Here is a 12,427-nt window from a genome sequence, read left to right as displayed (position 1 = left end):
CAGCCGCCCCATCGCTTCGCTCTCATGTGCATTTATTGAGCGCCCACGGAGTGCATGGTCCTAGGTCCAGGGTTCGGAGCCACAGTCTAGTCAAAAGGAGACCGGAGCTAGTACAGAGGACATTTCATAGCTGGGAAGGGGTGGGGAAGAGGGAGAACTAATCACAAAACAAATTCCTATTCGAAAGCAACAGAATCTCCTCTGAGAGTAATATATATTCTACGCACACACGCGCACGCACACACGCACACAGCCCTGGATGAACACAGACGTTACCGCTTGGCTGTATAGGCAAGCACATACCAGTGCGCCGGGTAAAGGAACTAATAGGTATGCTGTCCGCGCATGCGCACGCGCACCGCCGCACGCACAGAGTCTGGCTTATGCTATCAAAGACGCTAGTCTCCAGGGTCTAGTGAAGCAATCTGTCCTAGATGCCTGCAGCATGCAAAACTTGAAGATCCGAGAGTCACGGTTAAGGAGGACGATGGGGACACGCGTGGACTCCTCCATCGGGGCCCGGCTGCCGCGCTGGCCGTGGCTCTCTGTCGGGACGACAGAGCCTCTGAGAAGGGCCCCCAGAGCACAGCCGAGGAGCTGGAGGCCCTCTGTCCAGTGGCAGGGCCCTCAGGAGGCCGGCTGAGTTCACCAAGCTCAAGGGCAGAGTGTCAGACTCCGGTTTGGAGCGTGTAGTCCTGCAAACAGGGTCCCTTGTGGCGGCGCCTCAGATGGAGGTGAGTTTCCGTGCTCGCTCGCTCTCTGCAGCCTCCCACGTGTGCTAACGCATTTTGTAGTAATTAGATACAGATGTTTCGCACAGCTGTCCCTTAAAATCCAAGTCTACTGTGAAATCGAGGTCTCGCTGCAAAGAAGGAGAAGCCAGGGCATCAGCGCGGAAGGAGGTGGGGACCGCCCCCCTCCCCGCAGGCAGAGGGCCGGGCGCATCTGCGCCGCTAGGCTTTTCCAGCTCAGAACTCCACTCCCCACCAACAGGCCTCGGGAGCCTCTTCCGGTGCCTCGTTACCCTCACGGGAAGGCCTTTGATTTCTAACCTAAGTCCTTCCTGTTAGAATACAGAGATGTTCCCTCTGGTTTCATCCCGGGAGAAGTGGGGCGGTTGAGCCTCCCAGGGCGGAAGCCTCGGAGCACCCTCGGCGCCTGCCCGGCACGTGCCCGCACCCCAGGGGGCTCAGAAAGAATCACACGGCCTCCAGCCCCCCAGGCCAGCCTGAGGAATGCGAACCTGGTCTTCCAAAAGCCACCACACACTGTTCTTTCCTGGCTCAGCTGGTCCTAAATGAGGCAAAGTCCATGGCCACAGCCTCTGTTCTCAAAACACCTCCCACCAAGGGCGGGAAGCTGTCCTCAAGGCTGGGAGGGTGCCCAGGGTGTCCTAAAGTAAGGCTCCAGTTCCCCAGTCTTAAGGGGTCCAGGCTGGAGTCCTTGAAGGAGGCCATCACATCCAAACCCGCCTTCCTACCGCTTCCCCTGTAACTTTTCTGGTTGTGCACAAGGCAGCCAGGCCCCCCCGGGCAAGTGGGTCCTGGCAGCTCCCTGGAAGCCGGCCCCCAGGGTCCCTCCTCCTCTCTGACCCCGGCCTCACAGAGGCCGCCTCAGCACTCACCACGTTTTTGGCATTTGGCTTCATGGATATGGTCCCGTAGATCTCCTCCCCCCTCCGGACGGTGAGGTAGTCTTCCAAGTAGAAGACAGTCTGCTTCCAGTGGGTGTAGGGGGCATCAGGGGCTGAAGGATGAGAAGGAGGGTTAGAGAAGACATCTCAGAGGGGCCGGGACCCCGCGCGGACGCTGCTGGGCTTCCTCTGGGACTCACTGAACACCGCAGCAAGCGCTCTCACTGGGTCAGGCACCCAGCCCCTGCGCCTGCTCCAAGCCCACAGGACACCCCGCTCAGCTCAGGGCCTCCTCCCAGGATCAAGGCCCCACCCCCTCGGGACTGCGGGTCTTCGCTGGGGATCAGAAGAGAAACAAGCTGATATTACAAAGCCACACAAGGGGCGGCATTAACACAACGCATCTCCAAACGCTACTGTTTTTCATTAGTTCAGCAGAGTGAAGACTTTCAGACATTGTAGGGGAGAGATCTGGAGGGTGGTGCATCCTGTCTCCCCTTAAATGACACCATTCATGCCAACTCCACGGCTAAGCCAGTTTCGCCAATTCCACTGACACCCCAGGCCTACACATAGCTTTCCCTGCCTGCCTCTCTGTCCTAAAACCAATCCTACTTCCCTTGGCCCAGGCCTGCCCTGGGGTTTCAGCCGCGCCTTCCTACCTGGATGACTAGAAACTGGGGATGCCTCTCATTCCACAGACCCAAGGCTGATCCACAGCTCACACCTCATGCATGATCCAAAGCCACGCTGACTGATGCTTGCACCTCCCCTCCCCTGTATTTGCCGTGAAATCCCATCCATCCCTCTGGGCACACTACAAATTCTACAACTAGACGAGGGGTCCTGTCTTATGGGCCCCCTTCCTCAGCAGCAGCCGTCCTTGGGACACTTCCCTCCCTCATCACCAGCCTCTCCCTTCCTCATTCTTCAAGGTCACATCCTTGGGCAAGCCTTGCCTGACCCAGCTGGATTAAGGGCACCCTGGGCTTATGTTGCCACGGTGGCTGTCATGCCCTTACATAACGGTCTCTGTCTCTTTTTACGTGTTTGTGTCCTCCACAAGACTGCAATCTCCGTGAGGGCCGGGGTCTGCTTACTGCTCTATCCTCAGAGCCCATCACCACCCTTGCTAGGTCTGTGAGTACTGAATAAATGAACGACGGTAGAAAGCCCCAGAGGGGGCGTGTTGTGACGCTTCAAGGTACCCAGAAGTGTTCAGTGACACTGCGGCTTTGGAACCTAAGGGCTGTAGAAGAACCCGTCTTCCAGTCAGTTCCTCGTGCCCTTCAGGCTCTTCCCTCCCTCCACCAGGATGCAGGACTCATTAACACTGATCCCCTGTTTGCTTAGGACCAGAGCTAAAGGTGGGAAGACTTAGGGAGGGTGTAATAAGTGCCTTTCAAATACTTCAAAGGCTGTCACATGGAAAGACTTATATGTGGCCTTATAGATGGCTTTGGAGGCAGAACAAAGGCTAGGCCCTGAGAGTCACTAGAAGGCAGAGTTTTAATCACAGAAATGACTGGGGCTGCCCCACGACCCTATGCACACCTGCGGTCCAGCCCGGAGGAGTGCACACACAGCCCGACTGGGGATTTACCGTATGCCCTGTCAGACCAAGACCGTTCAGACCCCAAGATCTATTTTAATGGTGGTGAAGAGTCTGTCTGTCTGTGTCCTTTGCAATGAACTAGCTTGATCAAATGTCAGTGGTTTGGATACTGGAGTAGCCTTCGATGTGTGCATTTAGGAAATCGATGCAAGCTCAAGGTCTAGTGGAGGGGAGGCAGCCTGAGGATTTGGAAGGGCTTGAAGGAGGATCATGAACATAGAGTCTGTGCCGCTCGGATCCTGGATCCCCAAACACACCCAACCTTCCTGGCCTCCAAGGCATACTGCGGTCCACAGGCAAAGTCCACCTGCTCCCAGCACCTTCCCTTCCAACGACATCTAAACGAATTGTCAAAAGATCATCTCCGGGGTGTGCAGAGGATGGTAGCGTATGACTGACAGCACTCCCACCCCCGCTGCCACCCACGCCAACCCAGACAGGTGTGTCTCCTGTTCTTAAAGCCCTTCAGACAAGAAGATTCCAGCAGCTACCTTCTGCCTCCTAATCGGATGCCTGTGAGACTTCCAGAGACTTCACTGGCTCAGCTCTGCCAGCCAGCAAGCCCAGAAGTCCACCTCTGACGCTGGTCCCCCAAAAGACACCCACCTTGGGTGGGAGGAGAGTAATATTTCCCCTTGACATCAACATCAAAAGGTTAAGAACTTCCCCAAACATCTCATTTCCACGATGGGTCCACGGACTCATTGCTAAAGCAGTTTTCTCAATGCAGGTTCTCCACCAAGGTGTCCAGGAAAAGTTGATGACAATTCAGATGTTTTGACTCTAGTCCTAGAGATGTGAATTCAGTAATTCTGGGGTGTGAGATGGGGGCAGGCTTGCCAAGGCGTAAAAGTCTCCCCCCAGGTGGTGTAGATACACAGCCAGTTGCTGTGCAGACTCAATCATTTACATCTAATACATCTCTTGGGTGGGTATCAGTGGAAGGGACATTTAATTAGGCAACAGTAGGCCCAGTGTCCAGTTTCCACTTTGCCATGCATTTGCACTGTGACCCTGGGGCTCATTTTCTACATCTGCAGAAAGTTTATCTCCCAAGGGACTGTGAGGATAGGTGATGGGAAGGGGAAAGGATACACTGAGCATGACTAGCCTCCTGTTGTGCCCAGGACCGTTTTCCTGGTGTGGTTATCTGTAGCTCTCCCTTTCGCTCTCAAAGTGTCCTCATTTGAAAGATGAATTATATGGTCCCCTTATCTGTAACACAGCAGGCCCAGGTTAGGGTATTGCCAAGCCATTGCCTAAGGTGGTTATTTAATCATTGTGGAAAGTGGTCTGTCCTTTCATTTATCCATCAACTATGGCTCTGGCCTGTAAAGCCGTGCTGCCTCATTGTCGTGGTCTGGAATGTTCTAGGGATTCTCCAGAAAGTTGCTGTGCACAAGGGTGAGCGTTCAGTATCACCGTGGACCATATCCAGAGTTCTGGTCAGCGGACAAGGCTTTCCCTCCCACTCTGCCCCAACTACAACCTTCAAGATAGTGTAAGTGTCTTTCAGGCTTCCTCGTTATGACCATACCATCATTCACACATTCATTCATTCACTCACGCATGCATGCATTCACTCATTCAGGCATTCATTCATTCACTCATTCATACATTCACTCACGCATGCATTCACTCATTCAGGCATTCATTCATTCACTCATTCATACATTCACTCACGCATGCATTCACTCATTCAGGCATTGATTCATTCATACATTCACTCACGCATGCATTCACTCATTCAGGCATTCATTCATTCACTCATTCATACATTCACTCATGCATGCATTCACTCATTCAGGCATTCATACATTCACTCACGCATGCATTCACTCATTCAAGCATTCATTCATTCATACATTCACTCACGCATGCATTCACTCATTCAGGCATTCATTTGTTCACTCATTCATACATTCACTCACGCATGCATTCACTCATTCACTCATTCATACATTCACTCACGCATGCATTCACTCATTCAGGCATTCATTCAATCATTCATTCATTCAGCAGACATCCACTCAGGATGCCTGCCATGTGCCTGATGTGGTCCTAAATGTGGGGAACAGCAGCCAGTACAGCTTCGCCCCCTGAGATCCTGCAGCCTAAGTGAGAAGACACTCAGGTAGCTGGCCCTAAAGTCCGGTGGGAGGTGTGACCGAGGATGGAGGTGGGGTGCACAGGGGGCTGCAGGAACAAATGGCTGGAGCCTCTCACAGGAAGATTTTTCCTGGTGCTTCTGAAGAGAGAGTGGAATCCTGCTTCCTCTTTCTCTTCCCAGTGGCTAAGTGGCTGGTAGTTCTTTCTGGAATTTAATACTTTTTCTAGCTGTAAATTTGTAATTCTGTTCCCCGGGGGGTTCACAGGCTTTTCGGAGAATTCAAGACTATGCATGGAGAAGCTTCTCTGACCTGAGAAAATGGCTCAGTGTCACAGGGTGGCAAAGCTAGGAAGGGGCTGCCAGGCAGTCAAGGTCCAACCATGTCATTTCACTCATAATGAGCCCAAGGCCCGGAAAGGAGCTCACTTAAGAGCACCTCCACGGCCTGATCGCCCTGCCTTGTGGCTTTTCCTGGAAAAACTAGGACTTGGCGCAGGCCTGCTTCTACTCTGGGTACTGCCCTTGCAGCAGTAGCCCCAGGCGGCCCAGTTCCCATTTCCTACCCCGCCCTCCGAGGAGGCTGTGTCTAAGGGGCGGGGCAGCTGTGCTGGCACAGCCTGGAGCCCTGGGTGCTTGTGCCCGTTTGCAGCGGCTTCTGCCCGGAGCCGCAGCAGGCAAACACCAGCACCATTCACGGGGACTGTTTCCAAGCTGCACAATCCGTGACGTGCTTTCACGTGGGTGTCCCGGAGCAGCTGCAAACCTTGGGGGCCAATGGGGAGGGGCCGCTTACAGCAGGCTGCACTTCGCCTGAAGTTCAAAGCCAGCTGAGACCAAACGATACCTTGTTTAGGCCTACACCTACACGTGATAAAACTTTTTTAAAATAGCAGGGGATAAGGAACTGAACATTCAGGATACTGTTCGTTTAGAGGCGATGTGGAGGGAGGGGATAAGACGGGACCATCCAGGTAGCGGTAGCTGCAAAGGTATTGGTAGTATTTAAGTCCTGGAGTTAGATGGTGAGCTCACAGGGATTTATTATGTGACTCTGAATTACTTTACTTGCATTTATTAATTATAAGCATAATCATATTATATTTATTCATAATGTATTTCTGGTTAATATTTACATTCTAATTAACAATAGTCTATCTCTTGATATTAACTAATGTATTTACATTCTAATAATCATTAGAATTATTACCTTCTAATTAATAATGCATTCTAGGTACTATTACATTCTAATTAATAACTCTTTATTTACAATCTATTACTGAGTTAGGTGGCAAGTTCACAGGTGTCCCTTGTATTAATTAAAAAATAAGCAAAAAGTGAACTGTGCATGATCCAATGATGGTAGTATGTCATGAACCACAAATTAAGATTAATCTAATTCTGTGCATCTGAGGTCCTTAAAAAACAAAGAAGAAATATTCTTTCCTTGCTGGTCAGAGTGCAGAGGGTCTGAGTAAAGCCCACTGCCAAAGCCATGCCAGCTGGTAAAGATGGCCAAGATGGTAAAGACGTCTGCTACATGCTGGACCAAAACCACACTGTCATCCACCGGAAACAGATCATCTCAGGGAAAGAAAAACGCAGCCTGGAGCTACAGGGGCTGGAGCCCGGGCTTCAGAGACACAGAACTCTTTCCAGAGTACCCTTGCCCCCTGACTTTCCCATCACCTGCAGCAGGGCGGGCCCTGGGGGAGGCATCACCCAGGGATGGAGGAAGCAGAGCCAGCCACCGTGGCTCCATCCCCGGCCTCCAGTCACAGGCACCGTCCGCGATCGGGCCCTTCCTCAGCCCTCACTGCCCCAATCCTCACCATTGCAAGGCTGAGTCTCACCCACCCTTCAAGGTCTAGGTGAAATACCACTTCCTCCTACTGGGTGTTCCTGCGCCCCCACCGAGAAGATAAGCTCGTCTGCTGCTCCCGTAGGGAGGGTAGCAGCTGACAGTGACCCGGATCGGGGCTCTCTGGTCTTCCCCAGGATGAGGAGGCACCAGCGCTGGCCTGGCTGATGGAGACCAGAAGACCCTAGTCTTGATGGTCAGGAGACACCAACTCGGAGAAAAGCCCTTCTGTGAGGGATTAGGTGAAGTCTCTTGTCCGTTCTTTCCCACAAGAAAATTCCAGGCTCAGGTGCCTTCACTAAGGAATTCCAGCAAGCATTTAAAAAAGAACTATCACTGATCCTTCAAAAACTCTTCCAGCAGATAAAGGAGGAGGAAACACTCCCCAACTTATTCTACGAGATCAGAATTACTCTGCTGGCAAAGTCAGAGAGAGAGAGATCACAAGAAAACAAATCTACAGACCCAGTGTCATTCATCTGTATAGATGTAAAATACATCAATAAGGTGTCAGAAAACTGGGCAATATAGACAAAGGACTAAACATGATCAAGTGGGATCACTGTCACCGCGTGAAAGAGGACCACTGACGCCACGGCTTCCGGAAGTGAACAATCGTATCTTCAAATTCTGGTAGAACTCACCTATCCCTGCCACGTGCACGCCCACTCAGCCCCGGCGCCAAGCTCCCAATTCCCAGGAAGACCTCCCATGAGTGGTCAGGATGAACACATGCTCAGGGCAGGAACCCTAGCTTCACAAACGCATTGAACAGAGATTTGTTTAGAAATCTCGGAGCCACGCCCCACTGGGAGGAGCTAGGAAGGCAGAGATTAATGAGATGTGAGCCCAGCGGTGGGGAGACCCAGGTCTGCAGAAAACGAAGGAAATGTTCAGTGAATAATGGCACAGCCTACATTGGAATCCTAGGGGGTTGTTTTAAAAAAAAAGAGATTGGATATATCTCCGTGCGGCTATGGCGGCATCTCCAAGACATATGGTTAAATAAAGACAGGGAGCAGGGGGCAGTGTGTTATGGTGCGAGCCGACCTGTGTTTTCAAGAAAAGTGTAGCCGGATGTCGTACTCCTGTCATGGAAGATGCCACCAGCGGAGGCAGCTGGGTCTATGGTTCAGAGAAATCTATGTACTATTTCTGCAACTTCTTGTGAGTCTATAATTATTTCAAATAAAAAGAAAAAAAAGTGTATATAGGTATGTAGTTGCTTGTGCACCACCACTGAAATTTTCTGGAAGGCTACGAAATAAATCGTTAACAAATATGCCTCTCAGGCATGGGATTGGGATGGATGGGGGAGAGGTCTTTTTCCTTAACTTTTTATGCCCCTTTTTAGACCCTTTTGTTATCTTTTTGTTAGACTGCACCCGTATCACTTTAAGCATGGCCATGACAGACATAAGCACAGGATGTTACGGAGCCCCGAGAAGGAGGCCTAACCTTGACCCTAGAGGGATGGAGGGGATCATAATACCTGAGCTGAGAGATGCAGCCTGAGCCGGAGGTGGCCAGGTGAGGAGAGGGATGGGGGAGTTGCCATAGGCTGAATCATCTCCCCCCAGAATTCATGTGCTGGAGCCCTGACCCCCGGGACCTCAGAATATGAACGTATTTGGAGAGAATGTCTTTAGTTAAAACGAGGCCCTTAGTGTGGGCCCTCATCCAATCTGGCTGGTGCCCTTGTAGAGCAAGGAGATTAGAACACTCACAGAGACACCAGGAGTGAGCACAGAGGAAGGACCGTGTGAAGACACGGCGAGAAGGCGGCCGTTGACAAGCCAAGGAGAGAGGCCTCAGGAGAAAACTCCAGAGGCCTCCAGAACCACGAGGAATACTTGGTTACAGTGGCCCCAGGGGGTTACAGAAGACCCTCCTGCCCTCTGAATGGACGAGGGGTTGGGGCGTGCAGAGGCCACGGCCGAGGGACTGAAGATGCCTGAGCGCAGAGAGCTGCAGGGCCAGTGTGTGCTGGGCTGCGTGAGCAGCAGCCAAGGGGTGGGGTGGAAGGCATAGCACGAAGGGTGCTGAGAGATGAGGCTGGGGAAGTGGGATGGAGCCAGTCAGGGGACCAACCCCCTGTCATTTACCAGGCTAAGCAATCTGGGCTTATCTGCTACAGGCAATGAGGCACCTCTGAAGGAGTCTGGAGCACGTCAGGGACCTAATGAAGACGGACAGAAGCTGAGAAGACAGGAAGGAGACGTAGAGCTGGGTTGCAGCCTAGGGAAGCAGACGCTGAGTCTGTCATGAGGCGTGGCAGTGGGCAGAGATCTTATTCCCCTCCGTATCCTCCGCCCACACAGAGGGGGCCCGGGAAACACTAAATGAACAAACGTGCATTTGAAAGGTGGCCTCCACGCCTGCCTCTCCCCACCCGACACTTGCTCTTAGCTCTGGCCACACCAGCCACACGTTTTTTACCTTCTCCTCCGGCAGCCAAAACCGTGGGGACGTGCGATTCCTCCACGGCTGGAGAGGCTTAGGAGGTGCTAAGTGAGGGCCCCTGGGTGATGCCCCCGGCCCTTGCCCCACGTCCAGGCCGGGGAGGTCACTCCCCACAGAGCCTTGGCACGAGGCCAGGAGGGTCTGGAAGGCCCGCAGAAGGCTCACCTGTGGAAAACCCCATTTTTTTGTGGCACTTGGTAAATTCGATATTGAAATAGGTGACCAGGGCGTGGACGTAGTCATTGCGCTGTATCTGCAGGCAGAAGGCGGATGTGAAGGACAGCTCCTCCGTCTTCACCGTGTAGATGTCCACCTCCTGCAGCCCAGAGAAGAGAGAATGCGGACCCTTAGTGCCTCCACCGGGTCTGGGCCGTCCTCTGCTTCATCCCCCAGGGAGACTATGGATGGCCAGGGTGTCATGGCTCTCAGGGGGACTTCCCAGGCCCCCCCCATGACCTCCTCTGTCCTTTCTAGGGTGGAGTCTGCTAAGGCGATGCTGCAAACAGATTTGAGTCAGAGCCTGAGGACAACAGGATTAGGAAGGTAAATCTTCTGGGGATGAGTGCTGATGCAGGGGAGGGGAGAGGAGAGGAGGAAGCATTAGAGCATCCGCGAACCCAACCCAAATATCCTCAGAACAGTCCCCCTCTGCATGGCTAGTGCAGCTAGCTGTTCTCACGGTGGGGTCCCTGGAGGAGAGCATCAGCATCACCTGGGGGCAAATTCCAAGGGGCGGGGTGGGGAGGGGAGGGCATCCCAGACCTACTGAATCCAAGCAGCCGTGGGTGCCCCGTCAAGCCCTCCCAGATGCCCGCAGCCCTGACGACGCCTTTCCCAGCAATATGAGGGATGGAGTATTAACTCAGGAGTGAGGACCGAGCCCACACAGTCACGGACTGAGCCTGGGGAAGTCAGCTGACCATTTATCACAAGCCCGGACAGTTAAAAAAAAATGAAAGGGGGAAATAAGGGGTGAGAATTTTTCAGTTCTAGCTAGGAATGGACAACACAAGGAATGAATAATTCTAGCCGTTTCAGCTGGGAAGTGGCTGCACATCCGTCTTGCGGGGAGCGGGAGTCATAAACAATGGTTTGCAACATGCTCTTCTTCCCGCGTGAAGGATGCTGACCCGTCGTTGGCTCCAGCGAGACACAGCAGACCCCCCAAGGCCCAGGAGGCATCCAGACCGCCTTCAGTGAGGTCTAAGGGAGAACCTCCTACTGCCGGGCTGTAGGGCAGAGACCTCTGTCCTGAAAGCTCTGTACGGGCCAGACAGACACCTGTGTGCCTGGAACGGTTCCCAGGGGCGCCCCTGAGACCCGGATGATGGAAGATCTTGGGAATGGCTAGGAGAGAGGGGTCTCCGGCGGAGAGACAAGAGCAGCGAAGAGACAGAGACTTTTATCTCTACACGTTTCTAGGATGAATAAAGGAAAAACTGATGCAAAGCATCCTGGGCACTGCAAAGCCAAGTCCTGTCTCCACAGGAGGGCAGTGGACAGAGGCGCAGGTGAGGTCAAGGCAGCCAGCCAGCCCAGAGCCTTGTTACGGTGCGGGTTAGCAGCTGTGACATCCTCTGACCTGTCGCTTGGGAAGAGGGTGGGACTGCAGGTGCAGGGGACTGTGGGAGCCCTCGATGTCGGTGACATCACTTCTGCAAGCTCAAGGACGGGGGACAGGACTAAAGGTCCCTGTGAGCCCGGGTCAGGCATGCAGAATTCGATGGGGTTCGAAAGCCAGTCCCCTTTTACCCCGAGAATGCAAGAGCCCTGGGGAGCATCCCCAGGTAGTGGCTGCCATGGGCTCCCGCACTCCCCCTGGGAGGATGCACTCACCGCCTACCAGGCAGCCAGTCCTTCCCCGATGTCTCCAGTCAGTAGGTCCCGCTTCAGAACTAGCGAGCAGGGCCCACACCAGCCTCTGTAACTTCCACCCACGGAACAAGCCAACACCCGCTTGTGCTCACGTGGGTCCCTAAACCTTTTCTTCTCCAGCATAAACTGCCTCTCCTGAGTCATGACTTCTGACGCCTTTACCCTCCTGATTTCGGACCCACTTCCAGCAGCCTCTGACCTCGAAGTGCACTCTGCTGGCTCCTGCTGCCTTTACCTGGCCAAGCCCCTCCCACAACACCCCTCTCATAATCCTTTTCTCTGGGACCCGAGTGCAGCGGGGAGGGTCCTTCATTACAGGTCCCCTTGTTAGTTTGGGCCATTGCCCCCGTTGGGTAAATCTTTTTAGCCCCAGTACCTGTCAGCTTATGACCTTTGCCATCCCTCTCGGCCACGTGTCTGCAGGTCCCTCCAGCCCAAAAACTCTCAGAGCAGCTGTGCTTAACTGTGATTTTGTTAAGGGCTTCGGCAGAGTCCACTGGGCTGGGCCCGCGCTGTCTGCATTCACTGACGTATCCTCTCCTTCTCCACTGGGGCCAGCCCGCCAGGCTCCAGGCTCCTTCCAAGGTCCCTGTCCCTTTCTCTCGGGCGCCCTCTGCCACGGGCCTCGCCTGGTCTTTCCACCCTGCTTCTGGCTCATCTCAGGGGTCTCACCGCCTCTGCCCCCGTGCCCACCATTAGACTGGAGCCCTTTAGACGCGGGCTCTGGACGTTACGGTCTGCGCTCCCTCAGTGAGCTATGTAACCCCTGACATGCACCACTCTTCTCCTAAAACTGTCTCCCTGCCTGAGGACTCTCCTTCCCATCCCCTCCCCGGGCCTCTCCTTCAGACCAACCAACTAATCTCTCTGAGA

General features: G+C 53.5%; 1 protein-coding gene across 2 annotated transcripts in view; it reads right to left on the bottom strand.

Annotated features, from left to right (window-relative positions):
* Positions 1 to 778: 778 nt before the first annotated feature.
* Positions 779 to 12,427, bottom strand: part of PRMT8 (protein arginine methyltransferase 8) — an 81,933-nt gene continuing 70,284 nt past the window's right edge. For both annotated transcript variants that reach the window (XM_060112039.1, XM_060112040.1), the window contains exons 8-10: positions 9,845 to 9,995; positions 1,625 to 1,746; positions 779 to 862 (exon numbers count right to left, since the gene is read on the bottom strand). In XM_060112039.1, coding sequence (XP_059968022.1) covers positions 779 to 862; positions 1,625 to 1,746; positions 9,845 to 9,995 — 357 coding nt within the window. The remainder of the gene's footprint in view (positions 863 to 1,624; positions 1,747 to 9,844; positions 9,996 to 12,427) is intronic.

The sequence above is a fragment of the Mesoplodon densirostris genome, chromosome 11, assembly GCF_025265405.1.
Source record: "Mesoplodon densirostris isolate mMesDen1 chromosome 11, mMesDen1 primary haplotype, whole genome shotgun sequence".
Lineage (NCBI taxonomy): Eukaryota > Metazoa > Chordata > Mammalia > Artiodactyla > Ziphiidae > Mesoplodon > Mesoplodon densirostris.
This window is presented reverse-complemented; position numbering and strand designations above follow the sequence as displayed.